Source organism: Brienomyrus brachyistius, chromosome 8 (genome assembly GCF_023856365.1).
Source record: "Brienomyrus brachyistius isolate T26 chromosome 8, BBRACH_0.4, whole genome shotgun sequence".
NCBI classification, from domain to species: Eukaryota; Metazoa; Chordata; class Actinopteri; order Osteoglossiformes; family Mormyridae; genus Brienomyrus; species Brienomyrus brachyistius.
In genome coordinates, this window is record NC_064540.1 from 22,445,169 (window position 1) to 22,457,484 (window position 12,316).

Consider the following 12,316-nt stretch of genomic DNA (forward strand, 5'->3'; position numbering starts at 1 on the left):
GGTGAAAGTTCTGTTAGGGCACTCAATACCACACAGGAACAACAACAGGTATCAGTGAAAAGACAGAGCAGTATGGGAGAGTAAAATGGGGGGGGGTATCTGGTACCTTCAGGGAGGCTCGTGAGTAGGGGGGAACCCCACTGTCGTATTTCCCTGAGATGATCCCGCAGGCCAGTGGGGACCACGTCATCGCACCGACACCTGGTGAGAGAGCACTACTGTCACTGACCAGTGCTCAATGGAGGGGGGGGGGGGGGGGGGTTGCACGGCACGCTCACCAATCTTGTGGAAGAGCTCTGGGAGCTGCACCTCCACCTTCTCTCTCTGAAACATGTGGTACTCAGCCTGCTCACAGATGGGAGGGATCTGGTTGAACTGCCGGGCCACAGAGTACGCCTCCTGCAGGGGGGCGAGGGAACAGCGGCCCTGAGCTCCCAGGTGAGACACTACACAGAACACAACTTCATGCATCCGCCACTTTATGAGAGTTATGGTAATAATCAAAGCGGTTTATTAAGCACTTAGCATTCGCTGAAATCATTCACACTGCAAATGGCTGATGAGGCGCCTCACTTCTGGATCTTAATTTAAACATCCAGCTGGGTTATCTAACGAGGCTGGAGAATAAGGGCTCACCATGATCTCCATGGGGCTCCAGCGGGACGTGCCCCAGTACATAGCCATCCCCTGATTGATCACGTGGGTCATCGCTCGCACCGTCTCTGCAATGGCAAAGGACAAACTCATCACAAGGTGGGTGGGGTAGGGTGGGTGCTGCCGTGGAGACAATGAGAGAAAGGTGACAGGCGTTGCATGAGAAATACCGCAATAAAAGGAAGCTGCCAAGATTTGAAAGATGTAGGATATTGGAAGAGACAAAATGAGACAAAATCTAATAAATTTTATCGCTGAAAATCTTATGAAAAAACACAGGGCTGGAGGGGCCTGACAAGAATTTAGCTCTCAGCTGCCTGAGGAAATCGACTGCAAGGTTTTTTATCATAGCTGCCAATAGGATAATGCAGCTAAGGTGGCACAAAGCTCAACTTCCCCATCCAGATGCCGCGTACCTCCTGGAGGCCAGGAGCGTGGCAGCGCCCGCAGGTGCCAGCCAGCTGCAGCCGTAGGTGAAGCACGGCGCTCTAAAGCGGATGTGCGAAATATGAAGCACGGTGGGTATGACTGAGCATTTTAATTGCTGCCCAGGGACGCCGTGGGCTTCCGAACAGTGCCGTCAGGGAGAGCGCGCAGCCGGTCATCTTGCTACATGGGGAAATCTCCTTCTGCAGTTTCCGGAAAGCTTTTGAAATGGAAATCGGCTGGAAACTCACATGGAGGCTAGAGATCAATCACACAACCCGACGATGTGTGTTAGAGGACGCCCCCCCACCTCCCCACCAGCCAACCCCCTGCAAACGCACGACTCTCCAGAAATGGACAGTCTCAATGGACATTTTTCTGGCAAGATACATTTGACCCTAAAGAATAATCAGACTTATTGATTCTCCTACTCACTCATTTTCCCATATTAACCATCCAGGCCCTGCACTCATGTGGAGATCAAGTAAGCATTCTGCACTTCAGCAGTAGTTCCGTGCAACGCAAGCAAAGTTCACAGCTGGAAGTGTGATGGCACCTTGGACAGGGACATTGTTCCCAAGAGACAGTGGCCCCTTACTGGGAGAACACCACAGGAATCCAGCAGACTCACACACCATGGAGCCACCGATCAGCACCAGGAAGCCGTCACGATGTGTCACCGCAACTTACATCAACCAGTCCTGCGTGTGCAGGACAGCCACCCAGAACACTAATCTCTCTCTCACACCAATACAAACTGACAAACGTCAGAACCATTATCTTGGCACTAAAACTACAAAACTAGAGTACTAACCAAATAAAGAGCCCTAGTTAAGTGCTTGTGTGCCACGGACCTGTTTGCCTAAGTGCCCTTAGGACACGTTCACCCCAGGTGTCCCTTCTGGAGACACTGCAGCCCTATAGCTGCTTTGAGAAACCCAGGAAAGCAGCACGGCCACTAGTGGGCAGCTGCGAGTACACGCTGTGCCGCATGACTGCATGCTGGAGCACATCCGAGAGCTCAGCCACTTATCTGGGGGAAATAAAGATGTGTGTCAGGCACAACTGAACCAGGACCAAGGATAACAGAGACACCAGCAGCAGGCCTTCAGCGGCAAGCATGTGGGATCACACCTCTGCAGAAGCAGCAGAGAGGCTGGAGATGGCGGGGGGCGGGGGGGATAGTGGCCAGTGCGGAACCATGGGTGGGGAGGAGGGCGCTACCATGTTCCGGGGAGAAATGAAACTTCCATCTCAACCGCAAGAAAAAAGCAGACACACAGTGATGTGTGTGTGTGTGTGTGTGTGTGTGTGTGTGTGTGTGGGGGGGGGGGTTAGATGATGAGAGGGTGAGCTACGAACAGAGAGTATTTGAGAGAGAGAGAGAGAGAGAGAGAAAAACCAAGAGAGAAAAGGGGCCGTTCATCCTCACCTTCCATGGGCGTATTGGGGTCTGGCCTGTTGGCGAACACCACATCTACGTATTCTAACTGCAGCCTCTCCAGAGAAGCCTTCAGACCTGCCGGGAAGCGATATGCCACAGATTATTAAAGCTGAAGTCCCACGCTTAGGGGAGCAGTACAGCCACCTCGGTCAGACGGCTTTTGAGGGCGTTCCCTCACACAGCGCACTGCACCCGCTCCTCCTCGCAGTGAAGGGGTGCTGCCGAGTGCTCTACCTACCCAAAATCCTTACTTGGCTCCTGCTTACCTTCGATGATGTGCTTCCGGGACAGACCCCTCTCCGTTTCCGCTCTGAAAAGCGATGCATAGAAGACACGGCTTGTCACACGGGGGGCCAGAGCAGAGGCACGCGGGTTACGGGGTGACCTGCACAGCTCAAACTCAAACAAAGGGTATAAACTTCAGAAGTAGTCTTTTCTGTGAAATTTCCCTTTACCAGAGTAAAACTGGGATATAAAGCAATGTCCCTCTACCCCAATGACTGTGTGTAACGTGGAGATAGAGAGGCAAGACAGAATAGATGGACAGAATGGACAGAATAATTTTCATATCACTCCTCCTCCAAATAAAATGGCTGTGTGTGTGTGTATGTGTGTGTGCATGAGGGACAGAAGATGAATGACGTATGTGTCTGAGAATGAGACAGAAGACAAATGCCATACTTTCCGCCCCAGAAGATCTTTGTAGTGATGACCAGACTTGAACGCCTGTGAAGAGAAACACAACAGAGACGCCGCCTGAATCCTTCGGCGCAAAGCCCACTGCACACGTCACTTGGCTGCCATTTACCACCCATACGGATGACAAAGGCTTTCAGCCCGAACATGCATTAAAGCACCAGAAACTGCACCGGGGGGAGAGAGTGTATCATACAGACACACAGGCCAGAGTGCGGCCCCCCCAGCAGGTCCGCAAGGATTCAGGACCAGCCCCAAAGCACGTAAACATGGCCTTTTGGGAAACGTGGCCCTTCAGCAACGGGGCCGTCTTTATGGTCGCTGGAGACTGACAGGGCCAAAGGAGGGCGATGAAACTCCAAAGGTGGCACTTTAATGAACCCTACCTCCAACCTTTCTTTTTTATGATGTTTCCCAGGGTGACCTCAGCCCTGAAGTGGACGGAGAGAGAGAGAGAGAGAGAGAGAGAGAGAGAGAGAATCACCATGAGCTGAATGAGTAGGTTTAACAGCAGCATTTAACGGCAGAAAAGACGACATATCTTTCGTAAGGTATCACGTCAGACATATCCTGCGTGCTCTACCCACGACAACAGGCAGCTCAGCGGCGCTCATCCACAGGAGGCTAATCATGCCCAGCAAGGACGCGCAGTCACTCCCACACAGCTGAATGAGGCAGGGGAGGGCTTGGGGAGGGCTTGGGGAGGGACGCGCCGCACGCTAAATGTCACCTGCTTAATTCCTGCCCCCAAGGTCTTCTTCAGTATCCCACTGCAAATGACCTTTTCCAGATTTTGTGCTAATTGTTTGATGTTCCGCATAGATTTGTCGTTTTGTTTTTAAGGAATTTTCATTTTCACATCCAGGCCGCCGCGTGTTTGGAATGACCATGACGGCACATGTGCGAGGGGGTGATTCTGAGAAACTTAGACTTTAGTTATGGGGTTAACTAATACTGCTGCCACAGCAGGCACCCGCGCAGGGGGCCGCGCGAACTGTCAGGCAGGCATCTGGCAGCAGGACACCTGCAGTGCGCTCAGCTCCAGCTCCTAAGTGCCATCTGCATCTTACATCCTGACACACCATGTTTTCCGACCCACAAAGGGGATGGGGGGGGGAAGGCAGCACACCTGTCCATATGACAGGGGCCCTCACCGGCGCTTGCTATTCTGCGAACGTGCAACAAAACAGCAGACTTCTGGATAGTGGGACAAAAACTGCTGAGGATAAGGGCTATTTTCTGATTACCATAGGATTCTGTTTTTTTTTTTTACCGTTTACGTACTGGGATGTATCTGCTTATGGAGACTGCAAATCCTATGAAGGTCAGCGGTGTTCTGAATTACCACAAGCACACAGACAGGCTGGGGAAGCAAGAACCTGCAAGGCAAGGAGAAGAGAGCCCCTCCCATCAGGATGAGGGGGTTCCTACAGGCTATTCCAACTCCGCTAGCCATAGAGCTCCTGGTGCTGCACTGTCAAGCCCTGGAGATGCCCTCAAAAAATGCAAACCAGTGTGCATGAGGTGCTGAACAGTCCATGCAAAGGTTAGTCAGATGGCATTATGAACACAAGAGGGGGACAAACAAAACTCGTGTAACTGCTGACGAACGTGCAGCAAGTGTCACAGAGTCACGGCAGCGCCAGTGAGGATGGGAAGGGGCACATTCTCCACGACCAGGACACCCAGGCATCATGGGGGATGAGCAAAAGGGCTCCAAAGAAAGACTATGGCCACACATCACTCCAGACCTCACGGGCACCCCGACTGCGCCACTGTGGAGGTGCCTGGGGTGGTGGAGGGATGCACCAATCATCCGGCACCCAGCTCATAGTTAATGGACACCTGTCGGCACACCAATGTAGCCCAAACTCCCGCATTTGAAACTTGATCTTCATGGCGCCATAGCGGCAGCCATACCCACAGTAACAGGCATTATTCGGTCTATCGGCAGGGTGAAGTATGGCAGTGTGGCGTGATCATCACTGCTGGGGGGTGTTTACAGGTGGCACGGCCCACCCAAGGCCACCGCGCACCTCTCCCACCCGGACAAAGTCCAAACACCTCACTCCACACTGTATCTACACTGGTTACATAACCAGCAGCTGCTGTGTGACACCTTCCTGTTCAAACTAACCTGGATCAAACTAAGACTGTTGGGCCAACCAGATGCGATGCTTCTGTTACAGTACAGAGCTGTGCTCTGTGTGGTAAGTGCCGGCAGTTTAACTCATAAAACTGTGCAAAAATACCAGCACCTGCTCTGCTTTCCAAAACACTCAACACGCCATCCAATGCCCTCCTACAGATCTTTAAATCTGGCACATCGCATACCCAGGGATACACACAGACCTTGCGCTTCAGTTACGTGAATTACTCTGCGAATAACTTACAAATAAGCCTTTGCGGGATACTAGAACTGCAGAGGCTCAGTTTCAGGGCAGGACAACAATTTGGTTCACTAGAAAACCACTATTAGACGTGGAGAGCCAACAGGAAGCTGCCGTCACTGCTATGATGTAGAGCTCATCTCGGACAGGGCTCCACTTCACGCGACAGGTCTGCAAGACCAGCATGCTTCACTTTCTTTCTGGAACACTCACTTTCCCGCTGCGTAGACCTCAGCTGTGTCGAACAGGTTAATCCCGCTCTCATAGGCATGAGTCATCAGCTGTTCGGCCATCTGGGGGGGGCAAGAGCAAAACAACAGGTCTTAGACACCACATCGGTGCATTTCCTGTTATTAAACGGCTTGCATTCTTATACTCTGTTAGCAGGTGGAGGCGGGCTTAATGGGAATTCAATATGCAATAAAACAATTAAAAACATACCTCATCCGTGATCTGGCCCCCAAACGTCACCCATGTTCCTATGGCAACAAAACAGAGATGGACAGGTTCAGCAATCAATCACATCTGAAATATTGGTGCTCTCACTATAGCAGGAGGCAGTTCTATTTCACATAGGGAACGATCCCTGGAGAGCAAAATCATCAATTAACTAACGGCACTATTGGACACTCACCCAGCCCGAGACAGGACACCCTCAGCCCGGATTTTCCAAGGTTTCTGCAAGAAAGTTAAATATCCATCCTCAGAGTTACTGCCACACTGTGAGATGAAGATGACACACTAGTAAAAGCTGTTAAAACGACAGCATGAAAAGGACCAGTCATGTGAACGGTTTCTGTATTTGCTTCCATATTCCGAGAACTGGACAAACAGGTCCAGTGGGGTGGTGCAGGACCAAAGCAGTATTAAGCCCTTCATGGTGCTCAAGGCCCAAGGAAGCAAAAGCCGGCTCTTTGAATATTTTTCTCAATCTCTGGCAACGACCAGCACCACCCATCAAAACAAAAATAGGCCCCACTGTGAGGACAAGAGAGGTAAGGATTTTTAAAGGCCTCCCTGAATATACCTACAGACGGAATCTGAGCAGAATAAAACATTTTTTAATCTATAAGTGCTTTTAAGTTTTATAACAGAATTTTGCAGCTTCAAGGTTGCCTTTCAAAAGAGGTTTTGTTGTTGCAGGACTGATTTGAAAGATTCTAAAGCCAAGCCAGAATGAAACCATCTTATACAAAGCACACAATAAAGGTTCTTTAGAGGTTCTGCGGGACTGAAACCAATGACAGCGTGGCAAAGATAAGGCAAAGTAATGTTCTGCTGACAAAATCATGGTGCAAAATCAGCACCTCCAATTTCCAAACAGTGAATGTGATAAACAAGAACTGAGGAGAAACTACTCTGAACTCTAATAACAATGCTCTATCTGGCTGTGGCTTCTGTGTGTAGGGGTTAGAGAATGTGAGACAGGATGTCTGATCTTCTGTCCATCCATCTCCTTTCCAAACCATTTATCCAGGTGAGGTCTGTGGTCTGCGTCTGGGGGTGAGTGATTAACACCCAATGCAGAAGTAGTGATGATCCCTCCACTATTAGTTCACTTTATCAACTGTCGACTGCAGTCCTCCAGAATGCAGAGGAAATTATGCCAGGTACCACTCATTCTTCAGCAACTTGTCCAAGCCGCACATTTGCAGTGGGAGTCCTTAAAACCTCAGGGCTGAATGAACACGGGGCCAAGCTGAGCTGGCTTGCAGAGAGTCAGAGCTCTAATCTCACTGCCCGTGGAGCTGGCCTGTTACCACACAGCCGAGCTCCTTAACCTTCTCGGCATGTGGAGCATGATGGATCGGTGAAGCGCGGGTGGCTATTAGCATTGGTGATGAGCTACAGCGCGCTCTTGAAGCTCCGTGTGCATCACGAGCTTTCATCAATAAACTTCTTAATTGGCCTAGCCAGGATTTCCCGTCCCGAGACACAGACTAATTAAGTTAAAAGCTCAACATAACCAGTCTTATCTGAAAGTCATACTTTAATATGTGAAATTATAAGTGACGCACACTAATGAAAGGTCTTCCACAGAAGGCTACAAACACAGGCTGACTCAGTGGTTCATCCCATCCAAGAGAGGAGCCAATTAACAGGCTGCGTGTCCACAGTGGCAGGTTCCCCGATATCTCATGCCGTCAAAGAAAAAATAGAGAATTCTCACCCTCATGCGTGAATTAAGTTCCTTCTCCAAAAGGCACACGACCCTGTGAGTCATTAACGAGGATGCCATAATTATGGGCACCAGAGAGACACAAACAACAGAAATGAAATACCCAAACATTCAAATCAGCCCATGGCTGAGATAAACATCCCGGCCCCCTCCTCTCTCACACATTAGACAGTTCGTGCACCGGAAGTTCTCTGCCTGTTAACAGATATCATTCCCTGTATCAAGAAATTCACTCATTAAAAGAATTCACAAATTAAATGAAAAGCTAGTTAAATCCAAAGAGAAAAGACACTGGGCAAACTGCAATGCCCCCCCCCCATTTATTTTCCCCCAAATACATACTCATGATACGCCTATTGCATCATATGAAACTGTGAACCAATTACATTAACATACATTATACTTTGCCCACTCAGCAAAGATGAAGCCTGCGTTCATGCTCATGTTCACAGACGCTCAGGTCTGTTACAATCTTGCCCAGATTGTTCCAGAACTAAAACTAGGATACGGAGCACAGAGTATCACCAAAGGAACTGCAATGACCCTCGACACACATCTGTAGTGCCAGTCCACTAAGTTCTGACCTACTGCTGAATTATGACAATGATCAGTCAGGTCTGACCACTAATTAATCTTCAGATTTATTACAGTAAAGCCAGAGAAGGAGAAAGGGACCATTTTAATCACTTACATTATTTCTATTTACAGATAGTTCCAAAGTTCCCATTGCAGTTTGTCCTTTAACAGCAGAGCTTAAACAAACAAGGGACTGAAGCTGGACCGTAGCTCCAGGATGCTCACGGCCTTCATCTCTGCAGTTTTCCAGGCTCATAAAATTCAAATCTCTCCACACGGTCTAGCACTACAGTTGACAGATAATTCTGTCAGCAAAATAAAAACGCCAGTTTGGGGTGGGGGTGGGGGGGTGTCACCGCCTCCCAGCAAATTCCACGTTGTCTCCTCATATCAGATGTGCTCGGTTTTAATATTTGCCAAATCTTATTCTGTTGGCAGTTCGCATTTTTCAACAGACGTGATTCTACCCTCCGGACTCCAGATTTAAATATTTTCTAGAAAGCCCCCACCCCCACTTCCAGCTCTCCAGTTCAGAGCACTGTGGCATAACGGGATTTCATCATGCATGGCCTTTATATTGTCAGTTCCCTTCAAATACATGACAGGACAGAACACTGCAACAGCTTTACAAAACGCGCAGACAGCTGCTCCCGGGCAGGACAGGATAGGCCCTCGGAGGACCGCGGCACGGGCCCCTCGTCGCCCAGCTCCCATGTCATGACCCCCAGGGATCCCGCATTCCCGCTTGGATGCTTCTCCGCGGACATGGTGTCTTGCTGAATATTTCACGCACCCCGCGTGCCAGGGAAGGTCCGCAGACAGCAGGATGGCGATTCGGCTCGGGTTTCCCGGGCCTGTTAGGGTGACCGACGATGAAGGAAGGTCACACGAAGACAGCGGCCTTCTTTAATTATAGAGGAGAGTGGCGACAGGTGAATGCAGGCCTCTGATCCGGTCACTGGGAACACTCACATACCATCTTGGACGTCATGGGCGCTGTACTGACGTACCAGAGCCATATACTTGGTGCCACAGATACTAAAAAAAAAAAACAGTGACCCACTCCTCCGTTTAGGTCGGAATTCTGGCATAAACCGTATCGGGTCTGGGGGCAATCGTGCACAAAACCTCGCCGGAGAGTCAGCCAACAGACACAGATGGATTCAGAAGCATCGCATGGGAGCCAAACGCTCCATATGTTGAAGGTCCCTGGATGGCTTTGCAAAGCCTGGGGGGGGGGCTTTCTTTGGGGCATTTCGGTCAACACCAGCCCTCGCTTCTACTCATTAGAGCTTCTGTTTAGTCGCAGTTCTTATCGCCGACCGCATACACGATGAGTTGCCGGGCCACAGTCACCCTGAATAAAACTATGTGAGCATGAACGGAAAAATGGCCATCGTAAATATTCATTAGTGTAACTGGAGACAAAAGGCAGGCAGGTCCTCGCAGGTTTACGGGGGCTGCGCGCACACAAACACACACAGGCGTGCGAACGGCCAGCTAGCTGGTTCTCCTCTACCCAGGGATTCGTGTTTATGCAACATGTGTTCAAATAATGCGCACACCACCCACAGCCTCTAAATGCAGCCTGAGCGCTTTTGGCCTCAGCTGTGTGTCACGTTTGCGGGTCTCTATCACCCTCTAACACACACACACACACACACACACATCCATCTCTGCCTGATAAGGCTCAGGGCACCGACTCTGGGGCTCAAGTTGGGTCTCTATAACCACGTCATTTCACCCCACTGGCAAGCTAAGCTGATTCCAGGAAAAATCTAAACAAGGTAAACAAGGCCTTAGTATTCCTGCCTTCTGTTATGTTGTACTCATTTGGTGCTGCAACACACACACACACACACACACACACACACACACACACAGCCAAACTCACTAAGGAACCAATTATTTGTACCCTCTGGGCTTTCACAAGCTCTCGAAACCCACACGGAAACAGGCACACACATCTACGCTTGCTGGAGTCTCAATCAACATTTGATGGAGTCTCAATCAACCAAAAACAAAATCAGAAGCCTGAAGGAGGCTAACACCCCCATTGTAAAGCCTGATCTTTCACAGCTCAGAAACAGAAGAGCTCAGAATGAAAGTCCCCATTACAAAGCCTGATCTTTCACAGCTGAGATACCAAACACAAATTTTTGAGGCGGTCAGTATTAGCATCATTCATTACAATGAACAAAAAAACCTGGATAACAGTAAGCTGCACCAGATCCAATCTGCCAGCAGTCAAACCATGGTCCTGCACCTGATCCAGTGGCAGTTCTGGATCGGGTCCTACTGTGGCATATCAAACTTCCATATACCATTAAGGAATTTAGGGCCACTGGGCCTTGCTTAAAAATGCCTGAAAATGTCCTTTGGTTGGAATCATTAGAACGGGCAGCACAAAGCCAGCAGTACAAGGCACCAGAGAGTACCGTATGTGCAATCTTACATAAGAGAGCGATCCGCCTCACGCCGATTAGGATATCACTGCACTGAGAGATGGAGTGTGGGAGGCGTGTGTCACCACTGACTCACTGGGTTTGACACAAATTTCAGGGCTAACGTGACCACCGACTCAGGAAACGCCTCATGTCCGGCCGAAGGCAGAACGGCGGAACAAACACGCTTTGTTCGGCAATCACTCTCTTTTGCTGTACTGTGGGTACAATATCCACATGAAACGAGTGAAAACAAGCATCTAAAAATAAAGGCCTTTCTCAGATGCCACACAGCTTCTGTTTTAAAGCAAACAAAAGCTGGGTGCATGTTTCAAGTCATGGGAAAAGCCCAGAGACGACAATCTTCTGTTATCCCGATTAGGGGTGTAACAGAGCACAAACTCCACGGTTTGGTACAAACCTCAGTTTTGGGTTCACAGTTTGCAGCAATTTCAATATGGCATGGAAAACAATTTGTTCTGAAATTATTTATTGTTAAAACTGTGAACACAAATAATTCGGAAGAGCTGTAAGACAAAGCAATGCATCTGTTGACGTGTCTGAATAATAAAACCTAAGAGACGCATATCTTTGCATATCCGCACCGACGGCGTAGGGCGCGAGTCCGAGCTGCACCGACGGCGTAGGGCACGAGGCCGAGCCGAACCAACCGCGTAGGATCTACGTAGAAGTAGGCCTATAAATCAGCTTTTAGTGTCAGGTAAACAGCTCTGACAGCAGGAGCACAAGCGGCCTTCCATCCAAAACGGAAAAATCAGATACAGTCCACAGAAACACACACAGGACAGTGTCACATCAGCAGACCGTCACAGCTTGTGTTACCAGTCAGTTACGGTCATATCCAGGGCTGCACTGTGCCGCTTATGCAATGCATGTATCTGTTTGAATATGTAGATGTGGCCTCTGGTCTGATTTTTTTATTTTTTTTTAATGAATTAAACATACTAACCTTTACCTCCCTGTTTGCTGCCTTTGACTTTTCAGAGTTCAAATTTAAAACCTAAGATCTATATTGAGTGGGGGGGAGGGGGTCACAGCACAGCACCACAACCCCACATGGGCTGCACACAGGCCTTTACCTTTCTGACAGCACCTAACATAATTATAATGTCTACTCAGGCTGAAAAACAAAGCACTACCCCCACCTCTCATAGTATTTGAAAACAGTTTGCGCAGCAAATTCCTTAAATCCAAAACAGCTTTCATAGCTTTCAGCTCCACATGTCCCCTATAAATAAGCCCCGTTTGCCTGTGTCTTTCAGGTACTTTGATTAAAAGATCAGCCAGTTCGGGGACTTGAAAAGGGACCCTTGGAATCCAAAGTCCACGTCCACATGTATCTAACTGCTATCCCAATTCCATTTATTCATTTTAAAGAATGAAGAAGGCATCTATTTACATAATTATGGAAAGCAAGGACTGTGTCTGAGGAATAACATAAAATGGAAAAACTGCAGATGGGGGCCTAAACAGGCCACTGAGCTGA

At 49.1% G+C, this 12,316-nt stretch overlaps 1 protein-coding gene across 8 annotated transcripts in view; it reads right to left on the reverse strand.

Moving 5' to 3' along the window:
- The window catches only part of kcnab2a (potassium voltage-gated channel subfamily A regulatory beta subunit 2a), a 68,176-nt gene that overhangs the window by 8,800 nt on the left and 47,060 nt on the right, over window positions 1-12,316 (reverse strand). For all 8 annotated transcript variants that reach the window (XR_007399472.1, XM_049023972.1, XM_049023968.1 and 5 more), the window contains 10 exons: window positions 6,245-6,288; window positions 6,052-6,089; window positions 5,824-5,903; window positions 3,607-3,651; window positions 3,206-3,250; window positions 2,791-2,834; window positions 2,513-2,599; window positions 637-722; window positions 279-399; window positions 107-201 (listed from right to left, as the gene is read on the reverse strand). Coding sequence is in view for 7 of the 8 variants with exons in the window: in XM_049023972.1 (XP_048879929.1) it covers window positions 107-201; window positions 279-399; window positions 637-722; window positions 2,513-2,599; window positions 2,791-2,834; window positions 3,206-3,250; window positions 3,607-3,651; window positions 5,824-5,903; window positions 6,052-6,089; window positions 6,245-6,288 (685 nt within the window). In the remaining variant the exon portion in view is untranslated. The remainder of the gene's footprint in view (window positions 1-106; window positions 202-278; window positions 400-636; window positions 723-2,512; window positions 2,600-2,790; window positions 2,835-3,205; window positions 3,251-3,606; window positions 3,652-5,823; window positions 5,904-6,051; window positions 6,090-6,244; window positions 6,289-12,316) is intronic.